Source organism: Homarus americanus, unplaced genomic scaffold (assembly GCF_018991925.1).
Source record: "Homarus americanus isolate GMGI-L3 unplaced genomic scaffold, GMGI_Hamer_2.0 scaffold53233, whole genome shotgun sequence".
Lineage (NCBI taxonomy): Eukaryota > Metazoa > Arthropoda > Malacostraca > Decapoda > Nephropidae > Homarus > Homarus americanus.
In genome coordinates this window covers 4,997,552-5,019,548 of record NW_024751660.1, presented here as the reverse complement: position 1 = coordinate 5,019,548, position 21,997 = coordinate 4,997,552, and the positions used below count along the sequence as shown (strand labels likewise).

Genomic DNA, 21,997 nt, shown 5'->3' with positions numbered 1-21,997 from the left:
TAAAGAAACATTGTTGACTTAGGTGTTGCTAAATGACCATCCTTTGTACGTTCATTATTTTTTTAATGGCTCAGAAGAAACAATAACCACGTTAAGTAATATACACATGGTAGCAACAGTGTGGTGCAAGAGCTTGCGTTCGGCCATTGTCAGGTAATCAGTACACACACAATAGCCAATCGTTTTTGTTAGGGGTCGATATCTTTTTAGATTTGTATGCAAATATATGATTGTTCCACACTTTTGTTTATGCCTTTAGGCCGAAACAAAAATGCAAGTAATGTTTTTGATGAGGCGTGATCCAGTATTTTGTTCGTTCATACTTTCAACTATTTTTTTTTGTGAGCCACCGGAATGGTATCCTCTGTTTATGAATTAGTAAATTATTAGTTATCGAAAAAATAATGTTAACAAATGCGGTATTGGAACTGTTTGCTGTTCAAATTTTACTTAGCTTTCATATCATTAACAAACCTGTACAGTCGTCGATAAAATACCTTGGACACGTCTGGTAGCACTACTGTATACTCATACAGACATTCAGATCGTATCACAATGTTTCAGTCTCATATCCCATGTTCTATAAAGCAAGGCACTCCAAAGTGTTAGTTATATGCATAATTTTTGGCCTTTATGTATGCTTATGTTGTCTCAGATGCTACCAGACGTATGTACATGGACGTGTTGGCATGGCCCCACTTTCTATCAACTCGGTGCTCGGGGGTCACTAGAGCACACGCCAAAACAAATACCTTATGTCATGCGAATGGACAGCCTCACTGAGTCGTGCGGTTAAGTTCAACCGCAGGCAGTGTTAATGTTATGCGTGTGACTTGCTCAGAAGAACCAAGGTCTTCCACAGTTACTTGTATCAAGATACTAAAGGGAAAATATAATACCTCTCTGACAAACTTATTAGTCTGTGATTATTTCCTTATTTGCCACTCGTGTTTCAGCTTTCCCGTAAAAGTAAAGAAATACTGTATATCAATATATCCACAGTAATGCTGTGTTGGGAGTTTGCTCAAGTACAATAATCTGTAAGCAAATGGCTGTACGTGGTAAAGCAGACGTGTGGAGGTCGTGCAGCTTTATTACACGAATTATAGTTTAATAACATAATTTGTACTTCAATTGAGACCACAGGTTTAGTTCAGTATTACAGTAATAAATTTCACCGTGGACAGTGATACTTTGTAAATTAGTTCACCTAAGCACAGTGAGGTACAAAGTTACAGAGGTGGTGTGGTTAATGATCGGTTAAATCGAGTTACATCAAAGTACAAAATTTAATGATTTAAATTCACTTATTTTTGACGATTGTTCTTGTGACATTTGTATTTTCTTCGGAATCTTACAATTATCTTTCAGTAGTGTTATCTGTTGAAACATTCAAAATTTTTTATTATAATTATAACCGAACATTTACAGCTAGTCTTACAAATAGATGATGAATGATCCGTACATAAATAGAACTAATGGTAAAGAGATATTGACATCTTCCACTATCTCAGATCAGTTGTTTGTTCTTTGACTATCAGTAAATTACCTACGTTAGGTTTGATTTAGGTTCTGAGACAATACGCAAAGTGGTTAAGTTATATTTGTTTAGATTCTGAGTCTATTACTAGATTTATTTCAATAACATTAGAATTGTTTACAGGTTAAATTAGGTTGGATTAGTTTCTAAGCTTATACGCAAATGTAGTCAGATTAGTTTTAAGTTCTCGATCCGAGGTTTAGTGAATGCATGTCACCAGATACTGTTACAGGGTGGGGAAAAAGAAGCATTAGGTCAATAGAAAATAGTTCAGACCTACATAAAATTTCATGCATCACCAAAGTAATATTTATCATCCCGCCTCCTGCCCGTCATGGTAACACCGTTTACCGTCACCGGCAAATATTCGATGCTATTTTGTCTAGTTCGAGATTGTCTAGTGAAGTTTAGTTCGGTAGGAAGTTGTCTAGTGAGATTTTGTGTGGTGAAAGTGAACGCGAGGTAGAAAGTTGGGCGAAGATGAGTGAGAACGGGAACACAGATTCTCAAAGTTTCTTTAGTTTATTTCTCCCTTGCTGGTGATGTGAGAACGTTGCAGGCTGGTACATTTATCTTTCAACACAAAGATGGATTTACAGAAATTTTTACGTGAAATTATTCCCATCTGTAGGTATGACATCTCCTAAATGGCATACCAAGTCTTCGAAACAAAGAAGTGTTGTAAAATAGTTTTAAAATTACATTAGGCTTGTGGTTAACGAGGTTTTTTATTTATTTATTTTTTGTTTTGTTTTACGTCAAAAGAGAAAGTGTTGAGTTACATGTCTTGAGAATCCTGACCAGGCTAACGAATCTACTAATAATACAGTTGCTTAAAATGGTACTAGGTAAATTTAAGAGACACTATATAGGGTGTTTATATGATTAATTATAATTACGTCTAAAAAAAACATAATTTATCTGAAACTTGTCTTTTAATTGACTTCTCATGCGGTGTCCTAAGTCTAAGTCAAGATTCTCAAATATTCACTTCTAAGGTTATTCTCCTGGTGTTAATTCGACATAAATTTTCGTTGCCATCGATATGTGCCTTGATTTGTTCTTACGTCACAAATTATTGGGAAAATTTATTATACTGTACGTAACTGTACCTTTACGAGTTCATCTTTATGACTTACCATATGTGAACCAGTTAAAAATACATTCTCGCATCCCTAGTTAATGGGAAATTATTGTGGGAACATATAGACCTGACACAGATACCACCCGATAGGCTTTCAAATTTTCAATTTCAATTGTTTATTTCTTGATAGAGGAAGCGGGATCCTAGTGCTGTCACTAGGTACCCCTGTACAACGATACCAGAAGCATCTGGCAAGTGTGACAAGTATATACAGTATAAATATTATAAAGGTGCTTACTAAAGCCTAAGGAAGGAAGGATATTCCTTTAACACATAATCAATGTTATTTACATAATATCTGGCCAATATGGGGAGGATCATCGTGCCTCCGTCAGGGGGTCGTGGAGTGGTGGTCCAGCAGGCGTCAATGAAGCGTTGTGTGTGGGGACATCTTAGGAGGTAGTGGATAAGGGTGCTGCTGTCGGGTCTTCTGCATAATGCACAAGAGCGTTGCTCAGGGGATGCGGGGATACCAATCTCCCAAGCAAAGTCATACCCAATGATGATACGGGCAGCAATCACGTCCCCTTTCCGCGACCCTTTCCCGTAGACGTACGAGAGGTCAGGAAGTTTACGGATGACATCGTACCAGGTGGGCGGGGAGTCCAGGGGGATCGATAGGCTTAGTGGAAGCTTGACCTGACCTTCTCTCAAGCTGTTTACCACAACTTATTTTTAGTTTATATCCCGCATCAGCCACAAAAGAGACTTAACAGGCAAAGTCTCACTGAACAGAATTCCACCGTACTAAAATCCCACCAGACAATTTTTCACTGACTAAATACTATCACACTAAAATTCTATGAATAAAATCACACTGAAGTTCCAATTATATTATATAAAGTTTGCTACGCTCACTTAAGTTAGGCTAGACTATACAGTACTAGGTTACGATATGCTAAACTAGATTATATTGTGCTGTGGTTAAGTTTAGGCTATTATTCTATGGTTAGATGAGCCTAGGTTGTGCTATGTTTAGTTTAACCAAGTATGTTTAATTTAGCCAAGTCTAGGTTATGTAGGCGAGGCTAGGTTATGCTGTTTAGGTTAGTCGAGGCTAGGTAGTTGGAGTGTGTCCCGTCGGTGATAAACTCATTTCTATGCCTCTAGCTATGGTAAGCGAGAGTACTGTAGAGTAAGACTCGTTTTCTAACAACAATTTTACCTAGTCAAACCGTGCTTATGGCAAAGTTAGTTTAGGTTATATCTGGCTACATGTTACTGGAGCACCTTACGTTAAGTTAAAGTTGGATTATAGAAGATCAAGTTAGGGTAGGGTATATTAAGTTACATTGCGGTGAAATCATGTAAGTTAGGATGGATTAATAGATGGTAGACTTGGATAATAAGAAGGTAAATTAGACAGGATTTTTACATGCCATAAGTGACGTTCAAAATATACGGTACATTCAGGCTGGGGGTGACGGGCTGGTGACGTTATGGGTCAAGACCCCTAGCGTCGGTTCCCGCCATTACCGGAAAAGACTTTCTTCGTCGGTCGCTTTGTTTACCCGCGTCCCACGACCATATGTGAAGGAAATGTTGTTTACATGCATTAAATACCACCTTCATTAGAATAATTGGCTGCTAAATCACAGACACGTTCCTCTCTCCTCCCCCAGTCATAGTCTACGGTAATTATGGATCTTTTGTATAGTTCGTAGTCTAGTTAGTACGTATAGTAGTCTTTGTTGTGGACGCTATCACCTGTTTTTTTTTGCATTCGGAGCCTCCCATATTGTACAGATTATTTAATAATTTTGGTCATGTTTAAAATTATCTAGAAATATAGATAGAAATGAAGACTTTATTCTATGCACTAGAAGATGTGTAAAAGAATAAGAGAATGTTAAGAGTAAGAATTTACGATAAGAAATAAATGAAGATTTAGGTGTGGTAAGATTGTATTGTGTAGGAATACGAAATAATTAAGGTTAATAAGTGATAATTACAGTTTAAAGAATGCTATGATATTCACTAGGGCGTGTGTGGGATTGGTGAGGGCGGAGGGCGAAGGTGATGTTTGGTTATGGCGGTTGGCCCACTTACCCAGAGAGGAAAGGAATGACCCGGATTTTCAAAGGTTCGTGCGATAATTTTTACACCTAACTAGAGATGAGGGAATGCTATATAATGATCTGATTTACTGAAGCCAATATGGCGTCACTATTACACAGAAACTCTTAACACGATAATCCCGCGCCTTCAACCATCTCGTTAATCGATGTTAATATATCGTGTGTATACTTTAAACTGACTCCAGTATTCATTTACATGTATCCACATTTTAATTTGTTACAATTCATTTGTGATCGCAGGGCTGTTGACGCTTATTGCACTATATATATACCGAGTTATTACGTTTAATACCGTCATTGCGGGTATATAAAGCACTATGTGAGAGTACTATTCTTTATTGGAAATTTGCTGGAACTATTTAGCCCTAACGGTTGTGCTTTCTATTGTAATTATTTCTCAACAGAAAGCACAGAAACCGAAGTGAAAGTTTGGGCCAGCGGGTGGCAACATCGGCGTTACTAGAACAGAACGTGTGTCGTTACCTAAAGAATTAATTTCAGAATGTTTCGTACCGACAAATTCTTATAACTTACCGGGATTTTCTCGACAGCCATGGGAAATTTCGTTAAATTTCTTGGCTTACTGGATAAATCTAGATAAATTAATATATGTATTAAATGTGGATATTAATGGTGCCGGGATGAACGAAAGTTATGCGGTTGTTTGCTTCCTTGTGTAGATCGTTCACACGCGTTGGGAGTCAGCGAGGTGACTCAGTTCTCCTCACAGATCGTCCTCAGACTCCGTGGTGTAAACGTTGGCACGGCTGCTTCTCTCCACGCGACTGAAAAACTTTTAAGTTTATTTTTTTTAGTGTAAAACGAAGATTACTAACTCAAATACGGATGTGATTATCATATTATTCTGATTGTGATTAACACGAAGTCTTAAATAAGGTGAGGAAGTTTTGATTTTGCAATAAAAAATAAATTGTTTACGATTCTCGGTTCATCATAAGTTATCTTTGTATACCAAATAATTGAATTACTGTCAAATTATTTTAGCAGTAGAGTTTTGGAAATTTTGAAAGTATGGCGATTATAAATGGGTGCAGTTATTTGGTTTAGATACTTCTAATGGTAAAGGATAATATCAGGTAAAGTCAACCCAGTGCATCTCAACCAACATAGGTATAATATTTCTCGATCAGGTGTTGCTCTTGCCTCTCGATCTACACTACAGAAAACAAACTTGAATCACCTGAAGATTAAACACCCCAGATTGTTTCACTTGATGGCTAAACACCCTTAACCACCAAAGGGGCTAATCATCTGGTGAGATAAGATTACTTGTCACAGCCCCACTACGAAAGTGGAGTAAGTTACTTTGATAGTTACGATGTTATTTACTTAGACTTTAGCAAAGCATTTGACAGAGTACCGCATCAGAGGCTTCTGAGAAAAATTAAGGCTCATGGTATCGAGGGGAAAGTTTTAAATTGGATAAAATCATGGCTCACCGATAGAACACAGAGGGTCAGCGTAGATGGTGTTAAATCTGAGTGGGGCCGTGTAACCAGTGGGATTCCCCAGGAGTCAGTACTAGGCCTACTCTTGTTCATAATCTACATAAGCGATCTAGATACTGGGATCAGCAGTGACATAAGCAAGTTTGCGGATGACACCAAAATAGGGCGGCAGATTAATTCAGGGCAGGATGCAAATGCATTACATCAGAATCTAAATAAACTGCAGGGGTGGTCTGAAAAATGGCAAATTAAATTCAACACCAGCAAGTGCAGTGTACTTAATATTGGAAGAACAAATACTGACAATGTATACAGCCTTAATAACATCAACCTAGAGAAGTCGACTCGTGAAAGAGACCTAGGGGTACTTGTAAGCCCGGACCTACGGCCTAGAAAACAGAGCGTTAATGTTCGAAATAAGGCAAACACAGTATTGGGTTTTATATCTAGAAGTGTAAGTAATAAGAGTGCAGAGGTCTTATTGCAACTATATCTTGCGCTAGTCAGGCCGCACCTCGATTATGCGGTTCAGTTCTGGTGCCCCTATTATAGAATGGATATCAATTCACTAGAGTCGGTGCAGCGAAGAATGACGAAAATGATTCCGGGACTTAGAAACCTTCCATATCAGGATAGGTTAAAGAAACTTAATTTGCATTCCCTAGAAAGACGAAGAGTGCGGGGAGATATGATAGAAGTATTTAAGTGGGTGAAAGGAATCAATAAAGGGGATATAGATAAAGTTCTTATAATATCCGAGCAGGATAGGACTCGGAGCAACGGATTTAAGTTGGATAAGTTTAGGTTTAGGAGGGAGATAGGAAGAAACTGGTTCACAAATAGGGTGGTGGACGAGTGGAACAAGCTTCGCAACTTTGTAGTAAGTGCTGGAACTCTGGAAGTTTCAAAAGGAAGCTAGATAGATTCATGGATGATAGAGAGTGGTAGTAACTCTCGACAGGAGCTGCCATGCACAGGCAAAACTCAAGGTTCCAGAACTTACAATGAGAAACGTTGGTGGGTGTGTTCATCACTTGGAACAGCAACGTCCATAATTATACATCGATCTGTACAGTCTCAAAAAATATATTGCACAAGTTAATTGCCTGGTATCGGTGGATTTGGAAAGAAAATACTTTAGCCTATGCGAGGTAACTTTGTACACCCAGTCATCATCACTAGGACGTGTTCAAGCTACAGTGTATTGGAAACTTGCCAGCGTATGAGTCAGTATTTGTTGATTTGTGCCACTCATCTACAATTGTATTTAAAACCGGTTTACTTATCTGTTTCCTAACTAGACATCAATTTATCTTAATTTATTTCATCGAATGTCGCTATGTGGGCAACGTTTCAGCATACAAAATGCTTGTGTTCTAATTAACATTTTCACACCTCAGTAAACTAAACTATTACCGAATCTTTATGATTAGTGGTTGTGTTTTTTGAAGATGAAATCAGTTAGGACGCCCCCTTCATTTACATAATTGTAACGCCTCTTGGCCAGAGAGTTCATCTACTGTTTGCACGGAAGCACGCACGTCAACAATAAGAGTGGCTGAGAAGGAGAGATGGAGGGCTGGCGAGGGTACTTAGTATGTCAAGTGTTATTAGAAAGTCACATTCAACTAGGTGGCTTCAGCTCGCGTTCTCATGGCTCATTCATTAACTTATAGAGAATGTCTCCCGCGGGCACACACGCGAGTATACCACGATAGATTCTCAGAGGTTTATACGCAATTTTCCCTCAAAATTTGTGGTGTGAAAATATACCTATAACCAATAGATGTCCGTAAGCTTCAATACAAAGCTTGGGGCTGAAGTTTCACAAGAATCTACCCCAACTAAGCGTATTAGGTGCCACTAAAGCGTGCGGTCTACCTCGGATATCTACACTGTAGGCTGCAATTTAGTATTGATATATAGAGGGTAGTATTATTTATTATATAGTAGAGTTTTATGATAAAAAACAAAATAGTGATAAATATATTTTTCATGATCATCATATAAACAAATCATATAAAGATGTTGAATAATAGCATAATATTAATGACAAACTTCGTATTATATTCTTTGTAAATGATAAACCTAACCTAACCCAACCCCCTTTTATAAGGTTGGTTAGGGTCCTGGTGTTCAGGTCAGGTCATACATAAAAGCGAGTGACAGGGGGGAAAGAGATTCAGGGGAAGGATAAAGGGGGGATAGAAGTGAATTTTAGAAGGAGAGGGTCAGGTCAGGTCAGGTCCGTCGACTACGGATATTGTGGTAGACCGCACGCTATAGTAGCACCGCGTATTATCTCCTTAGTAATCCACACACATTTGCGGAGACTCAATGGACTTATTTGGGAGAGTTCTGGATCTGAATCACAAGACAGACCTGACCTCGGTTAACCCTTCGCCCAGGTGTTGCGACCCATGGGGTGACCTGACTTGCCCTTCCACAGAGAACAGGAAACGCCTCATTGTAGTAACTCTCTCTGGACTGGTTTCTGCGACAGCCAACTGGTTCACAAGTATCAGGACCATAGTGGTGTTACCTAGGCTGAGTATCCTGTCTCACCTGCAGGAGCTGGTTATGTTCAGTTAACTCTCAGTATAAAACTATATATACATTTTTAAAACTAATATTTCTATAATTTCCTATCACCAATGAGATGTCTCTTATTTAATATTAAATTGTTGTTGCCGTGTGTGTAATTTGATGTATATTTAAGCCTTGAAGGATTTAGTTGTTGAAGCGTTATTCTTGTGACAGGTTTCTGACAGTCAACCTTTCTGTATTCGAAATTTAATGTAAATTGCGAATTACATATTATTTAAAGATCTTTTTTTTAACATTTACGTACTTGTGTACTTGTGGTGGTCTTGCTAACTAACTCAGTAAGTAAGATTATCAAGAGAAAGTGGATTTTCTTGCTTTTCCGGTGATGGTATTGGAAAGGAGCCGGGGGTCAGTACAAGCACGTCCGGTTAAGATGGAGTGAAAGGGAAACATCCGGAACAATCCAGGAGCCGGATGCTCAATTATTATTTTCCTAACATGTGGTGGAAAGAATGAGTCCCAGATACAGTTAGAGGTTTAGTGTAGTTTAGACACCACCGTCGTGATGTAACCGAAATGAATTGGTAATCTCTGTTTTCCTATTACAAGTTGAGGGAAAATCTGTTTATGAATTTTTGAGAACTTATATTTGCGTCTCTTAGCTTAAGTAAACCATCGAAATGTGTTTTTATATCACCATCAACAAGAAAATTTAACACTGAACCAGCTGTTTGAGAGTTAGCCGCCACACACCTTTCCGAGGCCTCTCCCACCCAAGGTATAAAGATATACTGTACTACCTTGCTCACACCAGTCGTACGCACCCTGATGGGGGAGACCTCGGAAAGGTGTTTAATTGCATCGTAGCTTAAGGGAATAAGTTTGAGTCCTACCACGAGTTAAGAGGAAATTTTAACGTACGAATCTTACAGAAAGTGTAATGTGAATCAAGGAGACATAATCCCGTAGCAGTAGTTAAGACAATATGGAATTGGCCAATCTTTGAAGCTATGGATTTAGGCGAGCCTATTAGTCATTTCCTGACCACTCCTCTCTCTCTCTCTCTGTCTCCCGCTTTCTCTTTTTTCTCCTTTCTCTTATACAGTAGTTTATATTTTCATGGTTATCTAATAACTGTCCATTTATCGTCTATTCGTTTATTATTTTGTTTGTTAGTTTTCTACATATGTTCATAGTAATGTTTTTTCTATGCCTTTATTTTTTCCTTCATAATTAAAATTGTTTATATATATATATATATATATATATATATATATATATATATATATATATATATATATATATATATATATATACTGATATCAGTTTATATTCATCGTCGCTAAAACTGGTGGTGATTGAAGTTATTCCGTAACTAAATTTGGATGTTTAGAAAAATAATCGGCAAAATTGTTCTCCAGCAAAAATGATTTGAAAGTTAATATGGTATTTTCTCGCTGGGAAATTATTTTATTCATATTTACAATTATTATTGTTTTGTTACATACACACACACACACGCACACATTCACCCCCCACACACACACATACACACACGCATACATACTGTAGTTACACACACATTGAAGTACACTAGTGTGTGAGAGAGAGATGTTGCTCACGACAAGGATGGTGGTTCCTACAGCCATCTTCACCCAACACGTTTTTGCTTCCACTGTGAGGTAACCGTTCAATGACCCTGTGATACCGTTTGTCTCTCTCATTTCGTTTGTTTATCATCAATACACCGGGTTCTGGTCCTCCAGCATGATAAATCTCCCATGCCATCGAAGCGTAAGAATGTATCGCTTGAAGTTAGGATAACCCGGCTTATTTCACCTGGTGATTCAGGCACCCTAACGTTCATCACGTGATATAAGCAGGTGTGTCTAATCACCAGGTGCGCCGAACTAGCTGACGTGTAAACAACCTCCATATTGACACGTAAATACAGAGACTGCTTTTAACTGCATCTGTTCACTTGGCACCAATTCAGGAAAAAAATTATCGTTAAGAATCTTTGTGAAACCGAAAAAAAAATATTTTCTATATATATATATATATATATATATATATATATATATATATATATATATATATATATATATATATATATATATATATATATATATATATATATATATATATATATATATATATATATATGTATTATTTTTTTTCACATAATCGTCGTAAATTACTGGAAGCAATAGTTTCAAACTCTATTCGAACTCACCTGGAGAAGCATAAGTTGATCAGTGATTCCCAACATGGCTTTACAAGCGGACATTCATGTCTGACTAAACGGGACTGCCCAGTATGGGCCAATAGGCCCGCTGCAGTTTCCTCCATTCTTATGTTCTTAATCTATTAACATTCTTTTCAGCTGTTTTCGAATCAGTGGACGACGAGCACAATTATGATGTGATATATCTCGACTTTAGCAAAGCCTTCGACAGAGTCCCCCACGAAAGACTAATACTAAAAGTGGAGGAGGCTCATGGCAATGGAGGAGATTTTCTAAAATGGATTAGGGCGTGGTTCCAGGACAGAAAACAGCGAGTAAGCATTAACGACACTAAATCCGATTGGAGTAACGTCACTAGTGGAGTACCCCAAGGCTCAGTACTTGGACCATTATTATTTATTATATACATAAACGTCATAGATATAGGTCACCGTATTACAGAGGAGATTGACAAGACTAATCCCTGGCATTAGGTACCTTGAGTACAGAGACAGGTTAAAGCATCTTAATTTGGACTCCCTCGAAAGACGTAAAGTGAGGGGCGATATGATTGAAGTGTATAAATGGAAGTCGGGGTTAAACAAAGGTGATATAGCAAAGGTACTCAAACTATCCAACCAGGAGCGAACTCGCAGCAATGGTTTTAAATTAGACAAATTTAGATTAAGGTGCGAGATAGGTAAACATTGGTTTGGAAATAGAGTAGTGGATGAATGGAACAAGTTACCAAACATCATCATTAACTCGAATACGCTGGATAGCTTCAAACATAGGTTGGATGGATATATGAGCGATAGGGGTTGGGTGTAAACGGGAATGCCCAGTATGGGCCAATAGGCCCACTGCAGCTTCCTCCATTTTTATGTTCTTATTTTCCTGATATAGCCAACTCATAATGCGTGGTCCCTGCCAATGAATGAAGGCCTGTGTTGCTGGATGGTTTATTATCAACTAGAAATGAGATGAACTTTCAAAGTGAGCACCAGAAAATAAAATAATAGAAATGAACCCAAATTTGTGGAGAAATTAATATAACCCTGAACACGAAAAGGGAAGTTAGGATAGGTAAGGTGAGACTAGGTTCTGTGTATTATCGCTTCCAAACTGCTTCCTTGTATTGTGGCTCATAATTGAAAAGATGTAGCGAAAGAAAAAGCTGAACTCTGGAGTTGGAAAAATAGCAGTTCCAGTTAAGGCTAACCAAACTGTCTCTACACTTCATTGATATTTATCCAGGTTAACCAGACAATATGCAAAATGCTTCTGATGTGTAATTCCGTTACTGTGGACTGGCTTCCCCGTCTGCCCCGTTAGAACCTTCTACGCTGATGATTACCTGCCATGGAACTGTGATCACTCCTGTTTGATAATTAAACAATAGCTGCATCCCAACGGAAGCAAATGACCTTGACAATTCTGAGAGAGAGAATTTTCTTCTAGTATATACCATTCGAGCCTTCATATTCTTGTAGAGCACAGAAACATGCACTTGTAATGGCTTTTTGGGGAAATCCTTGGTATTGACATTTGTTCGCTATTGTTTGTATGTCTGCACTGTCTGTGGACGTGGTGAACCAGTGTGAACTTATATGAGGAATTTACTGAATATCTTTCTCTGCCTGTCTATTAGATGGACGGAGTGGAATGCCTGTAGAATGGCTTACTTTCCTTATTTTATTTCATTACAGCTAATGTTTCTGATCGTATAACGGAGGATGTTGATTTTCAAGTGCCCGAATCTTGACGAAGCATAGTCAGGGGCGCATCCAGAAATTGAGTAGGGGGGGTTTCCGGGCAACCAGGAAACCCCCCCTGGGTGCGCCATGGAATAGTATATACCGTACTACTGTATATCGATAATACAGGTATATAAAATTGGACTGGATATGTAGAGTATATTAATGACCAGCTTAGTACGCTAAATTATAAATAAGTCTACACAAATAAGACAGAAAGTGTCTTGTAGTTGTTCATAATAATAATGGTATTGGAGATAAATTAGTTTCAGATAAGGTGCGTTAGGTTTGAGTACTTGTAGGTAGTAAAGATGTGTTGGTGTTTGAATGTATTATTCCACTTCAACAACTAGGGTCTTTGAGCGCGTATTCTGCAGTGATTTAGTACCTAAGATAGTCACCATGCAATTGTTAAAAATTCCTCGTCATAATTATATACTGTACATAACTAGTAATTATAGTACAGTACATACATTTTTACCATGTTAAGTGGGTAAGTCGACGATGAAGGTCGGCGGAAGAGTGTCTACAGTCGTTCAAAAACTATCCTTACAAAATGGTGTGAGGCAATATGACAGTGGACGACCCCCAAAGTACAGTGCAGAGAGTTTTTTTTTATCGACTATACATACAGTGCTCATAAGGCTTTGGTACTGTATGTACAGTCGGGGTCAAAAGTTTTCTACCGCCCAAAATGAAGCAGAATCGACCCCAAATGAGATCGAACAGTCAGGGTAAGACAGTTCGGAGACTCATTCCCGTGACTCAATTTTACGACGGAGAGAGAACTTTTGCCCCCGACTGTACATTAATTTTTTTTTGTATCTATGAAAAGGCGTTAATATATGCATTTAACCTTTTTATGGTTTGAATAAGCATTTGGATATATGTAAATCAACAAGGAAATGCCAAGTATAATGTTAAAGTATATAGTTGATGAGATTTATAGGTACTTTTTAATCTTTTACTACATATAGTCATTATAAGTAACTGTAATACTACCGTTCTTCCAAGGAGGAATATTGAACTTTGACGATAAGAAACACGGGGTCTTTCTTCCTCTTAGCTAACGTTGTGTCGTAGTTTAAGTGACATATGTAACTCCTCTCACTCTCGCACACACACACACGTTCGTACCAATCATATTGTGTTTGCACCTGTTCCGCGTCAGAGGAGGAAAAACAAAGGAACAATGCTCACAAGTGCCTGAAGCTTATCCACGTTGTTGTGTTGGAGGTCATCCGTGTTGGAGGTCAGCTCTCTCTCTCTCTCTCTCTCTCTCTCTCTCTCTCTCTCTCTCTCTCTCTCTCTCGCTCTTGTACCATTACAGACTACAGAGATAACTAGACTGGTGTTTGTGTGGTGATGGTGAAGCAGGTAGATGTGCCGTGGTAGTATTGCAGCTGGTAGTATGGTGTTGATGCCGGTGTTTGTGTGGTGGTATTGTGTGTGTGTGTGAGGAAGCATTATTCGGAGGTGCTTGTAAAGTCACGTTCTGAAGTTTGTTGTTGTTATCCTGTGTTTACCGTCAAGGTCTTCTGTAGATGCACATTGCCTGAGGTGATGTTATTAAATGACTGTGGGTTGACGAGCCCCACTGCACTCCACACCAATAAAATATTTTCCCTTTTGGAGCAATACCAGCTTCAGATTTCATACACTAATTCTTTAAAAAATCTCAACGATTTCGAATATGTTAGTTACATTTATTTGATGGAAAACTACGCAGCATGTACAGTATATCATTTGCCATCATCTTCGGTTTGTCCATAAACTCTCATTGTGTTTCTTCATTTTCATTCATCTTCATGATTTTTTTTATGTTGGGCCTTTGTTGTGTATTATTGTTACTTCATATTTATTTGTCTCATAATTTTCATTATTTTTACAGGGGAATCTCACACCTGTCTCTGTCAAGATGATGGCGGAATGGGCGACACCTCTCTTAATATCGTCGCTGCGGCTTGTGGTCATTTCCTCACTCTTCTTAGCCAATTGTGTTGCTCTATTCCGTGTCTCCTACCACCCCAAGCATACCCGAGGTGAGGTTCTCTGGGGTTGTGAGGATAATGGAACACTAGTGAGTAGTAGAGCTTTAATGAGTGGTAGAGCTCTAATGAGTAGTAGAGCTCTAGTGAGTAGTAGAGCTGTAGTGAGAAGTAGAGCTCTTTTGAGAAGCAGAGCTCTCGTGACAAGTAGAGCTCTATTGAGTAGTAGAGCTGTAGTGAGTAGTAGAGCTGTAGTGAGAAGTAGAGCTCTTTTGAGAAGCAGAGCTCTCGTGACAAGTAGAGCTCTATTGAGTAGTAGAGCTGTAGTGAGTAGTAGAGCTGTAGTGAGAAGTAGAGCTCTTTTGAGAAGTAGAGCTCTTTTGAGAAGCAGAGCTCTCGTGACAAGTAGAGCTCTAGTGAGTAGTAGAGCTGTAGTGAGTAGTAGAGCTGTAGTGAGAAGTAGAGCTCTTTTGAGAAGTAGAGCTCTTTTGAGAAGTAGAGCTCTTTTGAGAAGTAGAGCTCTTTTGAGAAGTAGAGCTGTAGTGAGTAGTAGAGCTGTAGTGAGTAGTAGAGCTGTAGTGAGTAGTAGAGCTGTAGTGAGTAGTAGAGCTGTAGTGAGTAGTAGAGCTGTAGTGAGTAGTAGAGCTGTAGTGAGTAGTAGAGCTCTAGTGAGTAGTAGAGCTGTAGTGAGTAGTAGAGCTGTAGTGAGTAGTAGAGCTCTAGTGAGTAGTAGAGCTCTAGTGAGTAGTACTTGCTCTTTTTTGGCAACCAACAAGGATCCAACTTCATCTATTTTCGTCTCTAGGTTTCTTATTCCCTTATGATCTGCAATAACCTCGTCTGCTTTGGTTATGCAGTCAGGACAATACCAGCAACAGCCTTTATGCTTTACTGCATTATGCAACGTCCTAAACGTTGACGTGGTCAGACCCACCACAATCCGCCCTAGATGTCGTCTCCTTGCAGTGACCCTGGGGTTTTAACCCCTGATTCCCTATATCTTTGCATGTCCTGTCACAAACTGTCTTCTTCCTTTTAGAGCTCTAGTGTGTGTGGTAGAGTAGTAGAGCTTTAGTGAGTGGTTAGAGCTCTAATGAGTAGTAGAGCTTTGGTGGGTCATAGAGCTCTGGTGAGTAGTAGAGCTCTAGTGGGTTGTAGAGTTTTGGTTTAGGTAAGTATAATTTACAATCATTAAGTTTTACAGTTCATTTGAATTATATTATTTAAAGAGACTTTTGAGAACCTTTGCAGTGTGAAAATTAAATGAGATTCGTGAATTTTTTCTCTTTTTTTCAGGACCTCGAACTCATGAACGTATCTCTATCATCACAATCCTGTTCCTCGGTGTTATATACCTGATGGTCATCTGGGCTCCCTTCACACTGTCAGCCTTCAGACATGATCTTGTGGACCTGCAAAAGGCTGGAGATGTGAAGGCTAGCATACAACACAATACTCCAGATTTCAAGAATGAAGACATAGGGATTGTAGTTGAATACATAGATATGCGAAAAGGTCAGGCACTGGCAGAAGAGACAAAACTGCAGAATCGAGTAGTAAGGGCAACACAGGAGAAACACAAGGGAGGCTTCAATTTTATATTCAGCTCAAATGCCAACAGTGTCTTTGAGGAAAGTAACAGTGACTCATCACAACCCTCCATGCAACCAGTTTCACCATGGACAGCTCAGTCAAGTGCAGATAAGAAGAATTCACAGAGCAGCTGGAACACTGATGTGCAAGACCTGGAAACCTCATCATGTGCCTATAGTCTTGCACTCACTGGTGTCCTTAGGCTGGTCATCACACGGAGGGTGAGCATGTTGCAGAGTACAGTACTGGGCATAAATAAATTATACCAAAGAAAAGGTTTGAAAATGGTGCTAGTATATATATATATATATATATATATATATATATATATATATATATATATATATATATATATATATATATATATATATATATATATATATATATATATATATATATATATATATATATATATATATATATATATATATATATATATATATATATATATATATATATATATATATATATATTCCAGAATTATGCATTACTGTATTTCATCTCTCAAACCCGGAAAAAATCTGCAATCTTCAGAAATTTTCCGGGTACCTGGAAAATCTTCTTGGAATTTTCCAGAAAATATGCCCGTCAGAAAATCGTTCCTAAACCTGGAATTTTCTGGAAAATTCTGGCTTTAGGAACGATTTTCCAAGAAAATTTCAATTTGGCTATTGGAGATTCCGGTTGTTGGTAAGTGTATATACATCAACATTTTATCAAGTGCCATTTATTTAAGCAGTGCAGTTTTTGTGTATACACTACTGTACTGTATTTTGTTCCAAAAGTGGTGACAAGCTGTCACAGGTGTGCATATTGTGCTCCACAATTCTAATGTTCCCATATCCTCCACAGACTGTCTTGCGTACAACTCGGTCCCTTTCCATGGCCATTGGTTCCTTCTTGCTGGTGTTCGTGCCTGCCCTCACCACAGGACTCATCAGGGTAGTTGGAAGGACCACAGCTCACTTTGCTCTCCATGAGCCTGAAGTGACAGAAACTGGCTACACTATATGTGAGATTCCTCCATTGTTTTCATTCCCTCCATTGTATAGTATATGTAGAGAATGGAGATTTTTGGTTTACACTGATCGTCCATGTATCCATACTATCCAAAATAAATTCATCATAAAGTAATCAAACATATTTAGGTTTCTTTGTTTACTTCCTTGGATAAACTAACATGATTTCAAAGGTATTTGATTACTTTTGTACCCATATACTGTGGTTCATTACCACTCTGTTAGTTTATTATTTGGCATGAGCTACCAGTAATTAAAAAAAAAATGGTTCTTTTATTGTACATTTCATCAAACACAATTTTATGAGAAACTGATAAATTTAAAAGAAAGAAGTAGACATTTAATAAATTTTTAACAATTTCTTGCAAATTTCATCTGGTATAAGAAAGCTGATGAATATAGAAAAGAATGTTGTAATTCAGAAGGTTAGGTGTAATTCTTGACTAATTTGCTAAGTACATTACTACTGTATAGGTATGACAATAAATGAACTGTTTAAGAGAGTTGTTTTAAACCCTGATGATAACCATTTATTTTTTCAGACAATATTATCTGTGATGTACACATAACGGAGGCATATGTGCTGAGTCTGTTCTTAGAGTGGGCAGCGCTGTTCACCTTGGCAATTATACTGCTGGGTGTGGGTCTTGCCTGCAGGTTGGAGAAGGACAAGAAAGACTGTGATGAGAACACACCAGATGATGAGGGGACCAGTATGTATTGTTCTACTTGATTGACATTGTTGCATAATGCTTGTGATGATGGCTTGAGTGGTTGTATGGTGTATTGCAATCCTGTGCAGTACTGTACTTTATTTGACATATATGTGATCTTTCTGTCTTTAATAATGAAAACAAGTCCAGAAAACTGTGAAGGATAACCTTTTTGGATTGAGAGTTGTGAACTCTTGGAACAATCTGCCAGAGAGTGCTGTGATGGCACCAAGTGTGAGCTCTTTCAATACCAGACTTGGCAAGCATTGGAGCAGGTTCAGATACATTCAGGAGCCAGTGCATGCCCCGTACTTGCCACCAACAATGCATAACAGAGACGTGATTGACCGCCTAAGTGGCTAATGAGCTGATCAGTGGCAAAGAGGATAAAAGTAAAGTTATCAAAATTCAAATCCAGTGAATGCAAAACACGTCAAAATGTAAATACGCACCGTGCATTAGATTTACTGTTGGTGCTTTATGTCTTGGCGCAATTTCTCAGTAAGATTTTTCAGAGGTATAACCGGAATACTGTACAATACTGTACAGTATTATTATTGTACTGCATGCATTTCTTTTTTTATGTTTAGTATTGGCTTATAATCAGCTTACAGAAGGTTTTTCAGGAATTGATCTCTTTCGTAAATCTGTGTCTACCTGTACATTATGTATCTATCTCACAAATATATCATGGGACAAATATGGAGTAATACTTTTCATTCCTCAGGCTGTGGTAGTGTGGAGACCTGGGCTCGTGACTCTATTCTCCTGCTGGGCGCATGTTGGGCTTGGCCAGTTAAACCTCTGCTCGTACTTATCCTGTACTGCCAGTATGGAACGGTAGGTTTTTACAAGTTCATAAACCAGGAACTGCCTGTAGTATATATTATTATGTTAAACAACATTGTATACAGCAGATAAAATAATTTTTAATGAAAATCACTTCTGCATTCAGCTGGGGTTTACACAAATTGACCGTGTCTGCTGCTGCTCCAAATACAATTCTCTTACTCCTATATGGAGCTCAACTGGCTCTCCATCTTCAGTAAAAACTCTTTGAGTGAATTGTGTCAACTGCTGTTGAACAAATTGGTGGATTGGGCAGAAATCCTTAGCTTGTCTACACATATCTTGTGGCCTGCATTTTCAAATTCATACCGATACTTTTTCTTGACAGTAATATATCACTTGCAGACCTTTTTCCAGACATTATGGATCAAAACTCTGTTTTTAAAAGTTTGCAACCTGATAAAGTAAACACTAATCTGCCAGAAGTGCCAAGTGGTAATCAGTGAGCCAGTCTCATTTGCATAGCACACAGCTCAAGAGAAAAAACAAAGATGTTGCATATTGCATTGAACTAAACATTTTAGAGATTTTGTTAAATTTTGTTTTACGATAAAAACATTTTCAATAACAATGAGTATTATAATGAAGTGGGATTTAAAGTGGTATGATTGTACAGTATTCAATAATACAGAACAAAACATCATCTAGTTTTATGGTAACTATTGTGCATTATTCTCCTTCAGCATTGGACTAACGTGGTGTGTTGGCTGGCAAATGTAGTTGCAGCCATTCCAGTCGTATTCATGCCCCTAGCAGTCTTCTTGTCAAGACCCCAGAAACATGTTGGAACACCTGTTGATCTAGTCATCGTTTCCCCTGAATTGGTCACACCTGAATCTGAAGGTAAAATTGATGAGAAACCTTGTGACCTGATCACTATCAAACAAACCAGTGATGATAATCAGCAGAAAGTAAGTACTTCTGATTATGATGAAATTGGGGATAGTAACAGTGGGTATATCACAGATGAAGGAAAAAGAAATTTCACAATTGAAGAATATGTGGAAGATACTGACAATGTGTTATTGACATCAACACAGGTAGATGATAATTATGTCCGAGATAATCTTGAGTTCTACTTAGGTACAGATATCCTGAAGAACAGCAGGAAATCCACTCCCAAGGATGATGATAAATGTATGATTCTTGAGGAAGAATGGGGTTACTCGGACAGTGAGGTGTGAAAATATTGATATGATCACAAACTGACTTTGCAAAGTAATTGCACTATACACACATTTATCTCTATTACCAGTTTTATTTATTGTGACATTTAGGTTGAAAATTTTTCACCTTTTTTTATTGTAGCATTCAGTTTGTTACTCTTCATTAAATTTTAGATGGTAAAATTTTATATTTTAATTTGCTTCATGATGCAACACCACCACTCAGTATCTATGCTACCAGTAAGACTTCAAGATGAGTCACATGACTGAAAAGCTTTTATACTGTACTCCTATTTTATAAGAGGCATTAGTAATTGCATTTTTGTAAACAGCAGTGTACAGTTGACCAAGATGTATTACCTACTACCCTGTCCATATTTATATCTTAAGTCAATGAAGGGGACAATAAAGCAATCTTGTCTATAAACACTTTTTGTATCAGTCTCCACAGTTCCGTCCAACAAGAGTTGTGCTAGGTGGTACACCATTCAAATTTGCTGAGGTTAAAATAATGCATAAAATGTACTATTACTGGTACCAATACAACTTACATCAGCATAAATCAAGCCCAGGCTTACGGGACCTCTTTATGACAAAGTGTTAGCGCTATGGTACAAGTTTACTGTACCGTGACACAGAAATAAGTAGATTAGCAGAAAAAGCAAAGAGAAAATTGTATTCTATAGGCCTAATGATACCTGTCCCTAACCATCGAAGCTGCCAGACTATCGGGTCCGGATTAACTAGGTCCAACCTGTACCTGGTTACCTCATCTCTCGCCTAGTCACCTCACTCTTCGCCCCACCTCGCAATGTATTACATTTATTTATTACTGTATTATTTACCTTATTATTTCTTTATGTACATTACAGTACATTTAGAAAAATATTTGTTAGCACAGTATAATTATAAATAGAATATTTTATGTAGAAGCCAAGGCATGGTAACTGAGTATGTTTGCTGGTTGGAATAATGAGGAACAATCTTTAGAATGACCATATAAGGTGCAAAACTGAACAGAAATGAATGAATAATTAATTGAACACAAGAATTAAAAAATTGTCGAATAATGTCATAATATTCCATACTCGTTTAATTTGGATTTTTCAGTAATTCGAGTGATCCAGAGCCGCCTCTTTGTTGAATTAATGAGGTTATAGAGTATTTCCGAGTAGTTAAGGGATGTTAATTATCTACTGTACACAGGTTTTAGAAGAACAGGCATCTATTATTCACACAACCATGGGACTGAATTATTGAACTACAAGAACCCTTAATCCAGCAAAGTACAAAGTCAACATGATTGACAAACCATTTTAATACATTTTAATACTATGTCAGGGAAGGAGACTACTGTATTATATTACTGTAGGACAGAAAACCCAGATTAATACTTGCAAAGAGAATTTACCAAATTTAAATATTTTTTTTAATGGTTTAGTTGTATTTATTTTTACGTCTATAATGATTACTGTACTCAGCCCATAAACTTCTTATTACAGGTGGCAATCAATTGCAGCTTCTTAATAATTATACACCCTGTATTTATTAACTGTTCGACATTTTCTGGCACCATTTTATGATGGCATGCATTATTTATGTAGTATTTATGTACAAACTTTCAAGATGTTTACTCTGCACAATTGGGAACAATTGTTTTTGCTTGTTACTGGGTGTAGAATAAATATATTTAAAAATTCATTTGTATTTTATTATTTATTACTGATAGTTTTCAGAAATTATACCTATGCCCTGTTCACTTAACCCAATACTCTTATTGGATTCTCTGAGGTCTGTAGATCAAGGAAATACAGCTTCAGTATTGAACTGTCATCACGTTCTCTCACAAACACCAGATCAGTAATCCCAGAGTGTTGTGACGGCACTGAGTGTGAGCTCTTTCAAGA

General features: G+C 37.8%; 1 protein-coding gene across 1 annotated transcript; it reads left to right on the top strand.

Annotated features, from left to right (window-relative positions):
• Window positions 1-5,491: 5,491 nt before the first annotated feature.
• LOC121854748 lies at window positions 5,492-21,791 on the top strand. Its single transcript, XM_042349486.1, has 7 exons — window positions 5,492-5,659; window positions 14,654-14,804; window positions 16,047-16,564; window positions 17,196-17,355; window positions 17,905-18,075; window positions 18,803-18,915; window positions 19,608-21,791. The coding sequence occupies exons 2-7, from the start codon at window positions 14,681-14,683 to the stop codon at window positions 20,106-20,108; spliced, it is 1,587 nt and encodes a 528-aa protein (XP_042205420.1). The 5' UTR covers window positions 5,492-5,659; window positions 14,654-14,680; the 3' UTR covers window positions 20,109-21,791.
• Window positions 21,792-21,997: the final 206 nt, after the last annotated feature.